This window comes from Lodderomyces elongisporus, chromosome 6 (genome assembly GCF_030384665.1).
Source record: "Lodderomyces elongisporus chromosome 6, complete sequence".
Taxonomy (NCBI): Eukaryota; Fungi; Ascomycota; class Pichiomycetes; order Serinales; family Debaryomycetaceae; genus Lodderomyces; species Lodderomyces elongisporus.
The window spans coordinates 1,264,603-1,278,550 of NC_083678.1; the positions used below are offsets into that span (position 1 = coordinate 1,264,603).

The 13,948-nt window shown below is 36.1% G+C and overlaps 4 protein-coding genes across 4 annotated transcripts; 3 read left to right on the top strand and 1 right to left on the bottom strand. All coding sequences in view use genetic code 12, as the record gives it.

Moving 5' to 3' along the window:
• Nucleotides 1-106: 106 nt before the first annotated feature.
• On the top strand, nt 107-3,425 carry MNN13_1 (mannosyltransferase; the record flags this gene model as incomplete). The annotated part of the gene is made up of 2 exons (XM_001525059.2): nt 107-112; nt 1,110-3,425. The coding sequence occupies 2 exons, from the start codon at nt 107-109 to the stop codon at nt 3,423-3,425; spliced, it is 2,322 nt and encodes a 773-aa protein (XP_001525109.2).
• A 961-nt stretch (nt 3,426-4,386) lies between these two features.
• On the top strand, nt 4,387-6,753 carry BYE1 (Transcription factor bye1; the record flags this gene model as incomplete). The annotated part of the gene is made up of 1 exon (XM_001525061.2): nt 4,387-6,753. One exon carries the CDS (start codon nt 4,387-4,389, stop codon nt 6,751-6,753), a length of 2,367 nt encoding a protein of 788 aa, XP_001525111.2.
• Nucleotides 6,754-6,983: 230 nt separating this feature from the next.
• On the bottom strand, nt 6,984-8,855 carry DAL4_2 (Allantoin permease; the record flags this gene model as incomplete). The annotated part of the gene is made up of 1 exon (XM_001525062.2): nt 6,984-8,855. One exon carries the CDS (start codon nt 8,853-8,855, stop codon nt 6,984-6,986), a length of 1,872 nt encoding a protein of 623 aa, XP_001525112.2.
• A 1,364-nt stretch (nt 8,856-10,219) lies between these two features.
• RAD9 (radiation sensitive protein rad9) lies at nt 10,220-13,855 on the top strand (the record flags this gene model as incomplete). The annotated part of the gene is made up of 1 exon (XM_001525063.2): nt 10,220-13,855. One exon carries the CDS (start codon nt 10,220-10,222, stop codon nt 13,853-13,855), a length of 3,636 nt encoding a protein of 1,211 aa, XP_001525113.2.
• Nucleotides 13,856-13,948: the final 93 nt, after the last annotated feature.

The following is a 13,948-nucleotide window of genomic DNA, read 5'->3' on the forward strand; positions in this document are numbered from 1 at the left end:
TATTATATTTCTTTTCTTTTTTAAGCTTATATACATTCCTTCTGCTACTTCTGCTCTTTTTTGTATCTCTCTTTATCTTTATCTCTCTCTCTCTCTCTTATTCTTTATGTATGTTTTATTCTTTTTTTTTTTTAGGTTTCGAGCAGTACCTCAACAGATACACTATTCACATTTAGTATGCAAACATAGCCCTGTGTGTAGAGGTATAATCTTTTGAGATATTGCACACTACGTGAAGTTACATTCAGTTGTTTTGCACAATAAGAAATGTATATAAACCTCAGTTCACCCTTCTCAGCCATCCTTCCCTAACCTCACTCAACCTAACCCATCGTTGGAAAAGAAAAAAAAAATACTACAATTACCATAAGTTTTAAAGGGCGAGGTCGAGGCTTTCCACAATCCATACTATAATAGTAAAGGCTAACTACTAAACGGCCGCAAACTCAAAAAAAAAAAAAAGAACAACAACAACAACAACGATAATTGCTTACAAAGATCAAGGATTCAGATATTCAAAATATAAAGTAAAGATTCAAATTGAGAATTACACCGTTTACTCTATCCACCCAGACTTTTAATTTTTTTTTTTCTTCTTTCCTGTCATTATTGACTTTCAAATCACCAATTATAATATCCACGGATCATCAAAACATATTATATTCCCATTTCCAATCTTTCAAAGGGTTCTTTTCCGTTTTGAGTTTTATATTTTTTTTATTTATTATTATTATTATTATTTAATCGTTTAATTTTTTAATCTTCTTGGCTGTCAATTTTTATTGGGGGTAATAAAAAGAAGGACCATATATATTAAAAGAAAAGCAGGAAACGGTTTCCAAACACACACCTGCAAATACAAACACATACATACTCTTTGAGTTTTATCTTTTTCTTAAAAAGTCACTGTGTCTTTACTTTTCAAGAGATACTCATCTGTGATCCATTTACTACTCAGCAATTCAATTCATCTTTCCTAGACTCAAGTTCGTTTCATCCCATTTCGCATCACTTTATTTCATTTCATTTCACCACATTTCATTTCACTTTTGAATATTAAACACTACAACAAATACATTTATACTCTTTACAAACAAACAGAAAAATAGCTGCAAATTTACATAATGGGGAGAATGAATATAATGAAAACCAAGAGAAAACTGGTAATCTACTATAGTGCTACTGCACTATGGCTTGCCAGTATCCTCTATTGGTACTATACATATTTCAAGGCAATTCCAGAAATAGATACTTCACCACATTCCATATACGACATATACGATAACCACTACCAGCTGCCGTCAGAAACCTCTACTGTAGAAGCTCCTGCAAATTTCAAACAAGACCCAAACTACCAAATGCTAGTTGAAGAATACAACATTACAGAAAAACCAGTTGACGATTACCACTCATCTGTTTACGAAGAAATCTTCAAGAACCACAACCTCACTACAGTGTTGGCAAACCTCAACTTTAAACAAAGGTGCGATTTGTATTTCCGAAACTTGTTTTTGAAAAACAATAACTGGATCTTGCACCCCGATCGAAACTATGACGTCCAATTTGGCAAACCATACGAAGACTTTATCAATGCAAACTTGGGTTCAATTCGAGAAGCTTATGGCAACGAAAAAGGTACTCAACCAGCAGATGATGATGGCGATTTCGTAAAGTACAAGAAACAAAAATACCGTGAGCTGAAACAAGGGGAAATTGACCAAATGGTTGTTGATGATTTGGACGCATTAAGACTTTATAACAAGTGTTATGTAACAGATGACGATCCTGATCAAAAGCAAAGAGTGGGCAACTTTGTAAAAGAACAAAGAAAATTGATTGTTGGTGAAGAAACAAAATCACAATTACTCAAAAATATTGAACCTTTTGAATATACTAAATTTGAAAAATTGTTCAACCATGGACAATCGGCTCACAACTACGATCACAGGATATACCCATGGCTTTCCTTTGAAACACCAGTTTTCGAAAGATGGACTGGCCAGTTGTACAACAGTATTCCAAACTATCGCGAAATATTGAAGGACAAGTCACAACCACCACCTATTAAAACAGCTAAATCTGAAGAACTGAATTTTTTCAAGAAATTCAAGAATCAATGCAATGGAAAGGGAATAGTTTTATCTATTGGAGATCAACATGCTGTTTACACCGTCAATTTGATCCACTTGTTAAGAGCATTGGGCAACAAACTACCCATCCAGATTTTGTACCACGATGACATTAGTGAAGATACAAAGAGAGCATTAACAACTGCTGCTAGAGAAGACTTTTCAGACTTGCCCGAGTCTTATAGAAAGGCATCGATGTACCTCCCTAATGATTATTTGGAAAAAGAATCAAATGGTTTACCAAAGCAAGAGATTTGGTTTGTCAATATGGCCAGTGTTGTTCACGAAAACTATAGAGACAAGTTTAGAGGCTTTGCCAATAAGTTGTTGGCAACTCTATTCAACTCATTTAATGAATTTATATTGATTGATGCAGATACGGCAATGATGCAAAATCCAGAATATTTTTTCCAATTAAAAGGGTACCAAGAAACTGGAAGTTTCTTTTTCAGAGATCGTGGGACTTTGGGTAAACGTTCAAAGAATGATCCTCCACATCTTCATCGTCTTGCACAAACTAGTATTGATAAATTGATGTTTAATGTTGACCCCTTTTCAAACCACACATTGCACCAAAATGTGTTTCAAGGTGTCCAGCACTCAATGGAGTCTGGTCTTGTTGTTATCAATAGACAATTACATTTTAGCTCAATCATCATGATTGTTTACCTCAACTTTGTTGCCCCAATTAAAGGTAAAGTGTATGGAGACAAGGAATTATTCTGGCTAGGATTTGCATACAATGGCGATGAAAACTATCATTTCAATCAATATGGTGCTGCCTCAATAGGACGCTTGACCAGACCCGGAGACAGAAAGAGACCAGATGGAACCTACCACCATTCCAAAGAATTGTGTTCTCCTCATCCTGGACACATTAATGAAGAAGATGGGCATTCTCTACTCTGGATCAATTCGGGTTTTAGATTCTGCCACCAATCAGACAAGATTAATTTTGATGAGGAATATGTCATTGGTGACAAGTTGGCATTCCTTGAAAAGACACCTGATGCATATAGAAAGTTTTATTTCAGTCCTTTGATCATTAGAGATGCTATAATCCCACCATTGGCTTCGGATTATAAGCATAGACTCAATGGTGCTGACGAACCGTCTAGTGGATGGATGATGGATAAGTATTGTAAGAACTATATGTGGTGTGCATACCTGAGTGTGGGAGGCAAGGCTAAAAACTCAGATGAAGATAACACATTGGAAGGTAAAGTTATCAAGTTCACACAAGAAGAGGCAGCATTATTTGACTACTATGGAGATGTATGGGTCGGTGAGGAGTAATACTGGAAAAATATCAATAGAGTATATATTAGTGTATACAATTATTTATTTATTAATCAATTAATTAAAGGGACTTTTGTTTTTCATTTCGAGCACTAGGATGGATAAAAGAAAAGAAAATAATATGGGGTTAAGTAGGAGTAGTAAAAATTGAAAGGATTTAAAAAGAATGGTAATATAGAGGAGATATATAGTGGTTGATGTATAAACAACTGAGCTGAAGCACATCAACATGTGCTTTGATTTAATGATGTCTTCAACTATAGTGGTGATCTTTATCTATAATTTTGGGAAAAGTAATAAAGAGTCGTGTGCTTAGAGAGATGTTAGGGATTAGCATTTTGTCCTGACTTCTCTCGCTCTCCCTCCTACATCTTTTTCATTTACAAGATTGCTGCAAGTTTCTCACTTCTCTCGTTTTTAAAAAATTTTTAATTTTCTTTTTTATTTTTTTTTTTTCCTCGCTCTTCCTACATCTCCTGAGTGAAAGTAAATATTGTAGGTTCGAGTTTTTTTACAACAAAATTACCAAACTGTATTGAGCTTTGAAACAAGCAACAGAAAACAACAACGCCACCACCAACAACGCCACCACCAACAACGCCACCATCTAGAACGGAAACCAAATAAAAAAAGGAAGATCCAGAACTTTATTAGTTTTCTATTGGCTACGACAAAGTGAAAACTAAACTAAACAGAGTAATCTTTGTAAGATCATAAGATACTCATCCATTTTACTACTCTTCTAATTTGTACGCGCTCAAACCTCGATTTTCAAAAAGAAAAAAAATAAAACACATAGTAATACGAAATATAACTATATATCTATCTACAATTATATATATATATATATATAAAAGAACATACAACAAGAAGCCAAAAGAAATAGAGAAAAACGCAGGCTAAGAGTACTCTTCTTATCTTAAAATCAAACAAGCCAAAGTCTGTATTATATTTATTTATGGTTGAGATGGAGCCAAGAAGGTCGGCTAGAGCCAATAAGGGAGTCCACACGAAACGAGAGCTCGAAGAGTATCAAGTGGGTGGCGTAGAGAAAACGGGATCCCACAAACTTAGTACAAAGAATGAGGTCAAAAAAGATCATGAGAAAGTCCCAACTACTGTGAAAAAAGAAAAGATAAAGGAAGAGGTAAAAGACAAAGTTTTTGACAGTAATGATGATAACAATTCTGTCGAAAATGAAGATAACGAAGAAGTTAGGTGTACTCCATGTGGAGCCACAACGGAGAATTACGATGAAGAAAATGACACTTTGGGGGATATGATACTTTGTGATAAATGCAAGACATGGCAACACATCAAGTGTATGGGTTACAGAAAAAACAATGTACCCAAAGTTTATCAATGTGATATATGCTCTGGAGAACCAAGACCTGCAAATGTGAAGCAGCAGCAACAGCAGCAGCAGCAGAAAAATAAGAAAAAAAGGGCACAACAACTGGAAACTGTTTTGGAAACAGATTCAGCAACAAAGAAACAAAAAACCTCATCATCAACGCCCGAGGAGAAAGAGCCACTTGAGCAGGAAGAAATTGTGACTATAGAAAGTTTGAAAAACCCACTTCGAATTAGCACTGCAAAGGCTTTTTACAATTTTTTCAGAAAAAGCTACCCTCTGAAACAAGGAGATGTTGAAATAAGTGATGAGGAAAAGGAAAAGAAAGCCACTCAATTAGCCTTGGAGGTTGAGGATATCATTCAGCGCGAGTTTCCTGGAAAATTATATGTTAGTGAGGGACGTCGAATATTGTTTGTATTGAAGAAACAATTTACAGATGAGGTTTTTGCAGGAACTTTAACGTTGGAAGATGTTGTGAAAAAGACACCCGAGGAGATCAATCAGGATATTGCCAGGATTGAGCAAAAAAATAGAGAAAACATAAAAAATATTATCTTGATTGAAAACGACCAGTCTCAGATCGTAAGAAGGACACATAAAGGTGAGATTGTTAAGGAAAATGAAAACGAAGAATATGACGGTGGGAACATTATGGATGTTAGTATCGATGCTAGACCAGTCGACCATCGCCGATTCTCAGAAGAAAACACTATAAACCTGACACTGAAGACATTGCAACAAAGTAAGGGTCGCCAGAATGCATACAATCATACCAATCCTAGATTTGGGGATGATTTTTCAAGTGATGATGATGCAGAAGAAGAGCAAGAAGAAAAACAAGAAGAAGAAGGAAAAGAAAATGTGGAATTAGAAGTTGGAGAAATGGAACACGGTGATGAAGAAGGAATAGACAAAGATGGTATTTTGGATGGAAATCAAACAAAAGTTTCTTTTGTTGATGGCGAAGAAGGTGAATTATTAGAACGCAAAAAATCCCATTCTTCAGAATCACTAAGTGATATCGAGACTAGAAGTACATCCGATGATGGCAAATTAGAAGAACTCTTATCAGGAAATGATGATTTTTCACAAAATTACAACAGCAACAATAGCAACAATAGCAACAGTGGTAACAGAAAAGAGAGATTCGAGCCTCCAGAAGTATGGCACGGGTCAATCACTTTTCCTGAATATTCACATTTCAAAGCAGTAGGTAAATTCTACTCTTCAACTGATGATGAGCAAGATCATTACTCGTTATCGAAAGCTACCGCAAAGGATATATTAAAGGAAACCAACTATGTTGTAAGAGGCAGGCTTGAACGAGCTAGATGTGATAAATACCTCAATGAGATAACTGCTACTCGAAATCTCTATTTTGTTCAAATCCAACCGGATGACCTTGCATCGCCTACTGATGCTACAAAGTATAAGCGAAATTATGAAAGACTTTACAACTACTTTATAAAGGAAAATAAAGTTGGTGTGTTGAGTGGCCGTCCTGACTTTGTTAAGGATTCATATATTATGCCAATTGATTTTAGAGATGTAAACTTGAGTTCTGCGATACAAGCACACAAGAGGGACTTGAGAATGGGATTATTTGCTGTGTTTGTAGTTCAAAAACATTATATACCGCAAAACGTGCCTTCAAAAGCAACTCCTCCTCTCTCACATCCAAATCCTTATATACAATTACAGCCACAACAACCACCACCACAACAATCACATCAACAACAATCTCAACAACAACGACAATCACATCAACACCGATACCAGCAAGTTCAAGAGTTTCACCAGGATCGTCATCAATCTTCATTACCACCACCGCCTTCCTCTTTACCTGCAGTACCTTCTTCGTTACCGCCAATACCATCCATGCAACATGGTGCTACACTTTACAATAATGATCAAGAATCCAACGGCGCAGAAGAAAACTTGAGCTCGATTTTAGACCAGCTAAAGTAATGCCAAAAAATATGTTGCAACTGTAAATACTGATGAATTTGTATTATATAGTAATTGTTTAATGTCCTTATGTACAACCAAAATAAAGCAAAGCAAAGTAAAGTAAAGTAAAGTAAAGGAATGTAAAGTAAAAAATTATTAAAAACAAAATCAATTGAACAGAATTAAATAGCAATTAAGGTAATAATAGTAGTGTAGCATAAAAAAAACATCAAGCAAGAACATCTCAATTAGTAAAGCACTTTTTTAAACATATTTTCATTCTTCTTTTCTCTTGGTGATTTCGAAAATGTCAAGCTCAAATCATTATCGTCAAATTCCTTTTTGTGATTTTGCAGCTGGATTTCATGCCCAACCAATTCCTCTTCAAAAAACTCGACATCGGGACATTCTTCGTACCATCCTTTCTCAAATGGACCGGTTCTTTCAATTCCAATCTCAACAGGGAAAAAATAGCAAAGAATTGCATATACTATAAATGCTGAGCAAAAACCCATAAAGAAATTGAGTCTGTACACTTCTGTAGCACCAATGGGCACGGTATGTGTACCTGTAGCACCTACAAACCCCACAATATTTGGCAAGATACCGCAGATATAGGCCAAGTATGCTCTCCAATTACATCCAATCTTGTTATAGGCATACATTGATCTTGTCGAATCTTGGCCAGGAACAGTGGCAGAATACAAGTGCGAAAGCTTCAAGTAGCCTCTTCTAACATAATAGTAGTCACATGCAACAACACCAGCAATCGAAGAAAGGAAAACTGAATATGCAGACAAATAAGTTGTGAATCTTGATGAAGAGGAAATCAACTTCCATGGACAGATGGCCAATGCCAAAAATGCACAAAGGTATCCACCTCTTCTGATATTGATGAATCGTGGCAAGATGGCTGAACAATCAGTACCAAACGACAATGAGTTTGCCGAAATGTTTGTACCCAATTGTGCAAGGGCAAATGCTGCAGAGAGAAAGAAAACACCTGCACGGTTACCTGAAGTGTAATTGTCCAAGAACCTGCCCAAGACATCCAATGGTGACCAATAAGTTTCTCCATACTTGTGTTGAGCTGCTGATGTCACTAAAATACCAATCAACGAAGTGATTGAGAAACAAATTGGGATCGAAATGGTGTAAACCAAGTACTTCATACCAAATGATGGCTTATTTGCAAAACGAGAGAAATCGGGCGAGTTGACAATCAATGTTGCAAAGTTGGCCAATGAGTTCATTGTTGACTCGACGAAAGCCCAACCCAAGGCACTTCCGTGCAAGGTTGATTCTTGATGCATAACACTTCCCAATCCTTTACATTTTACTAAAGTCCAGATCAAGAAGCCAAATCCAGCAATTGGAGCAACGTATGCTTTTACTGTGAAAAGGTGTCTAATCTTGTGTGGTGGGAACCAGATAAATGGCAATTGAAACAACCAAAACAAGAATATGCCCAAAAACTGATAAGTTGTCAAATCTGGATCTGAAATCGTATTGTGGATCTTGTTTGGTAAGCTTTTACCAAATATAGCATGCAACATCAATTGGAAAGTTGGACCAGCCACTGCTGTTTGCACAGCAAACCAAATACATGACATAAACACACGATTAATCACTGGCCACAACGAGCCATATATACCAAAGGATGATCTCACGGCAACGGGGAATGAAATATGATACTGTGTTCCTACTCTAGCACCAATGCTGACAAAAACACCACAAAAGAAGTAACCTAACCATACCGAGAGCCAAGTCATCCACCAATTCATGTTCAGTGGTGCTTGCATACCAGTTGCAGCAATTTGCCATGTATTGATGTTGAATGAATCTGAGATCCAGTAGAAAATATAGTTGTACCATGACCAAAGTCTTCTTTCTTCTTCAACTGGTCGCAAGTCATGGTTATAAAGAAATATTTGCGTATTGCTCAACTCTCCACGCGGTTGCACTTCAAGGAACTTGACTAGTCTCTGCAAAAATGATTTTGGTTCTGATTCATGTTCATGGTTCTGAATATCCTCAACTGATGTTTGACCAATCTCGTCCAAATCAATATACTTTTCGTCGTTCGTGACTGCGATTGAATCTTTTTCCGTAATATTCATTTTGTTTGGGTACGTGCAAGTTTAGGAGACCTCCGTGGGTTTGAAGAATAACATTATAATAATAGAACACACGAGCAAGAGCATAACAGTACCTTAGCTACATATATATATATATATATATATATATATATATTTATACTCATAAACTAATTTGCAATCATCTACGTTTTACCTACAGTATTGTTTAGCCGCCTGAGCAAATGCTAAATGAAATTGCCTTTTTCAATTTTTTTTTAATTTTAAAATTTTTTCAACATTCTTACGATAAAGCTTTACTACTGCTCAAATAGCACACAGTACATACTAAACTCTTTCTCTTCATGTAATCTTTATCGATTGGTGGGAATTTGATGAAAAAAAAAAGAAAAAAAAATTTTTCAAGGTTTGGCCGTTTGGCGCGTCCTTATCTTCATGATAAAAAATCAAAGCAGACACAAAAAGGGGTGGACAAAAACAAAATCTTATAAAGTATCAAGCGCTATCAGTGGTTTGTTGATTCTGCCGTTTGCACAAGATGCCGTTTGCTCGCACACCTTGAGCACCATCATTTGTATTTTCAACTACCTAAACACAATATTACTAGTACTATTGTTTCTTTTGTTTTTAAACTATGTTAGCAGTCTCGCAGGGTTAAAATATATATTTAAAAATTACCTTTCGATGTTCGTTTATAAAAGCAACTGCCTAATGAAGTGTTAATGAGTTTCTTTTGCATAGTTCAATGGAAAATCATCGATTCAAAGATTCTTTTCAGAAAAAAAAGGAAGTAAAAAGAGAAAATAAATTCAAGGTTGACTCTGTTTGTTGTGGAATGATCCTTGTTGCCTGTAAAGTAATATCAAATGCCCCGGCTTTTCAAGTTATCAAAATCATATAGGCTTTTGGGCTTTAGTTGTGAATATCTACAATTTTTTTTGCTTTTGGCCCGCTTTTTAATTACACTTTTCATTCCAAAAGAAATAAGGGAAATTTTTCTTTACTGATTTTAACAACTCAGATGAGCTCATTATCCATTATATTCAATTTTGTATAGACAAACCACTTCAGCTCTTTCTAAGTTTTTGATCTTTGACTACATCGCAAGCAAAAAAATTGCACTTCATAAAAGTCACTGCGTTGAATATACTTTAACTCCGCGTCGTGAGCTTAGGCGTGGAATAATCCCCTTGGTTTCGATTTAATTTTCTTTTTATTCTCCTTCTTCCTCTTTTTTCTCTTCCCTGCGGCTCAAGGGTTTCTTCTATTCCGTTCTCTGCCTCGTCTAACTAAATAGCACCAACCACCCGTCCCCATAGTTTTTCAAATTCAGTTCTGTTTTTTTAAAATTTTAAGCTTTAGATTTTGAAATATATGGAAATGCATTAATGACTGGAGGTACACGTCTGGCGAATGTACTTGATAATTCAGATATAGCTCTACCGCATAGTCAACAAGAAGCTCTGTTTCGAAATAGACATTACCAAAAAGAACTACAAGATCACCATGGAAATGATAAAGACAGTACTAATTTGCCATTTGGCTCACAGGATGTGTCAGTCGAAATACCTAGTCCTGAAAGTCGACGATGGAGTAATGGCATGGAGTCTAGCCAGTTTGGTGTAGTGGGAAATATTACAAAACAAGAGCTTAGTGAGTTGGATGAAGAAGATCCCGACATAACTACTTTGAGTATACAAGGAAGCTCGACCCAGATCGACCATCGTGCAAATGATACAGAGCGCAAGTTTCAAGGTATGGACACTATAAAGGAAAAATCTCACCTGTATTCACATGATGATCATGGTGGTTATGATAATGATAATAGTAAAAGTTTTGGTGATAATTATGATGATACACAACGGATTCCACCAGCCAAAATAGGGATGGATTCGCTAGCAGAAACACAAAAAATTGAAACTAATAAGAGTATTAAGGTCCAGGATAGTCCAGAAAGAGATGAAGTGAAAGACGATGTTGATCAAATTAGTAAAAAAGTTTTCCAAAAACAAAGCAGTATTCAAGACCTTGACGACACTCAGCCAATTGCAAGAGCAAGTAAAGTTAATTTGGATTTAGCTGACACTCAGCCTTTAGTAGGATCCCGGCAAACTAATTTAGACTTGACCGATACTCAACCAATTGCTAGACCTTACCAGACTAATCTAGACTTGGCTGATACTCAAGTTATTGATCAAAAAAGTATTCGAAAACCAGTAGGTGATTCTTTTTCAGCTTCAACAGAGGATGATTTTGACATTTCTCCTGACACGCAGTTTGGTGAAGGTGATGACCACAATGATGTTGATGATGTTGATGATGTTGATGATATTGATATTGACATTGATGTTAAAGCAAACGATGAATTGAAAGAAACACAGGTGATCAATCGCAAAGAAGAAAAAATATCACACGTACCACAATACACAAGCCAGGACAGTGATTACTCATTTGGTTTTATCGACAGATTGGAAAGTTTGCCTGAAACTCAAGTTATCACAAATGGCAATTTGATAGACCACCGTTTCAATCGCAATCATCCGAATTTAAAGTCAAGGCGACAAGTTATCAACACACAAGATGTACCAGATGGAGGGAGTCAAGGTACAAATGCAAACGGCATTGTCGAAGTGCAAACCGATGATGAAAGAGATATCACTTATGATAGAGAGAGAGATGAGGAAGAAGAAAAAGAGGAAGAAGAAAGAGAAGAAGAAGAAGTGGAGCAGCAGGAGGATGAGGATTTAGTCATGGAAAAGGGAAAGAAAGAATCTGAGGAATTGGATGTTCCTGTTGATAAAGATGTCACTGATCAATATGAGGATAGCGTTGTTAGGTATAGAAAGAGAAACCTTTCGAAAAGTCCAATTAAGCTTAAAAGAGCCCGAACTGAGAATTTAACCTCACATTTTCAAAGTAATGAAGATGAAAATGCTGACTATTTAACACCTGCGCCAGTATTGAGAAATCATTCCGTGCCGTTGATTTTGGCTTCACCTTTTGATAAGATATTCACATCTTCCTCCTCGCCAAGCAAAAAAATTGCAAATCAACTGGTGATGACTGATGAAGATGGGAAATTGGCGGTTATTAACACTAGCATGCAGAATGATAATGGAGAGAAGAATCAAGTGCTTGATAAAGTTGAGAGTAGCCATAGTGGTGATAACAATAGAAATAGGGGATACGCTACTTCTCCGCCGAGTTCACCCGAAGCGATCTTGCCTACAGCAGTTGATGAAACCGATGTTGAAAAAATGGAAAATAGTTTAAATGATATTGTTCCCGATGTGGATATGGATGTTGACAATAGTGCAGAAAAGTCCTCTTTGGAAAAACCAGCGCGGTCCAAACGGAGAGTTAATAGAGTAGTGGAATCACAATCTGGGACTGATGATGCTACAACCAATGATATTGATAATGATTTCAATGATGGTGAATATATCATTAACGGTGTTTTGCGCAAGGAAAAGTCGGATACACTTCGAGAATCAGATATTTTGTATCGGGATAGTGTATGGGCCACTTACAATTTGAAAATGTATACTGGGAGATTAGAAGCTAGTTACAGTGACTCTCTGATTGTGGAATTCCCGGATGGATCATATTCAATCAAAAATGAGGATCTTAACATGCTTGATTTGAGGATTGGTGATACGGTCAATGTTCGGGGTAAAAGGTTTAAATGTATAGTTGTTGGACTATCAAGAGGTGATAGTTCTGTGAATGCTTTCAAATGCATGCGTGGCTACTCCGTTGTACATGTGGTGAAACGAAGTCAGAAAAGTAATGCAGATAAGCAGGAGTTTCTAGTGCCGTTATCTGAATGTCTTATGGAGTTGAGTGACTGGATGATCCATGAGCAAAAATATCGGTTACTTTTTGATGATGAGAATAATGTTGGCGACAAGAGCAACGATGTTTTTCTTTTGTCCTCAAATGGTTTGGTACGCAGTCGTGGAACAACATTTGATGTTATTAGTGGTGCTAGCCACCAACCAAATTATCATCAACAGCCACTGACACCGACAAAAGCTTCGACCAGGATTTCTAGTGAAAAGTTTCTGAAACTCGCTACCCCGTCTCCTAAAAAATCATTAGCTTATGGTAGTACATCACTGATATTTGCAGGCAAATTGTTTAGTATTACTAATATTGATGGTGCTAGGAAGGAGTTGATCAAGCAAAAAATTGAAAGTAATGGTGGGATCTATCTCGATTCTGATCTTTTGGGCATCTTTGAATACTCCAAAATTGATGATACTGGGTTGGGCTTGACTTCCAAGTATTTGAAACAGTCAATGAATATAAGATTTGGATGCATGATTGCAAATAATTTCTGTCGCAGTTCGAAATATTTACAAGCATTGGCCTTGGGGTGGCCCATACTTTCCGATGCCTATATTGATGATGTAATTGCTAACCCCAGTAGGGTTGATGACTGGTATGTATACTTGTTACCAGCTGGTTATTCTGTTCATATGCAAGCAATGAAAAGTTTGGACATTTACAAATATAGAGTCAATTTTGAACTTGGTTTGCTGCTTAACGAACAGATATTAAATCGCAAGCTTTTGTTAACTGGAGTCAATATATTGATATTGAGTTTTTCTGTTACAGAGAGTAAAAAGAATTTGATAGAGTTGGAGACTTCGAAATTTATATTTCATGCATTTGGAGCACAGTCATGGAATATCTGCCATAGTGTTGAAAAGGCTCTTGAAGCTATAAAAAGTTTTATCAGTATGGATCAAGAGTTTTTAATATTTAATGATGGAGGAGCAAATGATATATTGAATGAAATTTTGACAAGTTTTAGTGAACAGGAAAACTCATTTGCAATAGAAAGAGGAAGAAGCCAAGGAAGTAGAAGAAGTAAAAGAGGAGAAAGAAGAGATGAAAAAGAACAGCATGATATAAGAGTAGTTGATTGGGAATGGGTTGTGCAATGTGTAATTAGTGGCTGTATATGGGATTCTCCATCTACAAAAATAACTACAACAACATTATCATTAGCTAGTTGAGAATAGACAAAGTACAAGTTTTTTTTTTGTTTGACCAAAAAAATTTTAGGTTTCAGTTGTGTATATATTATTTTCATTATTAATATAATTTTA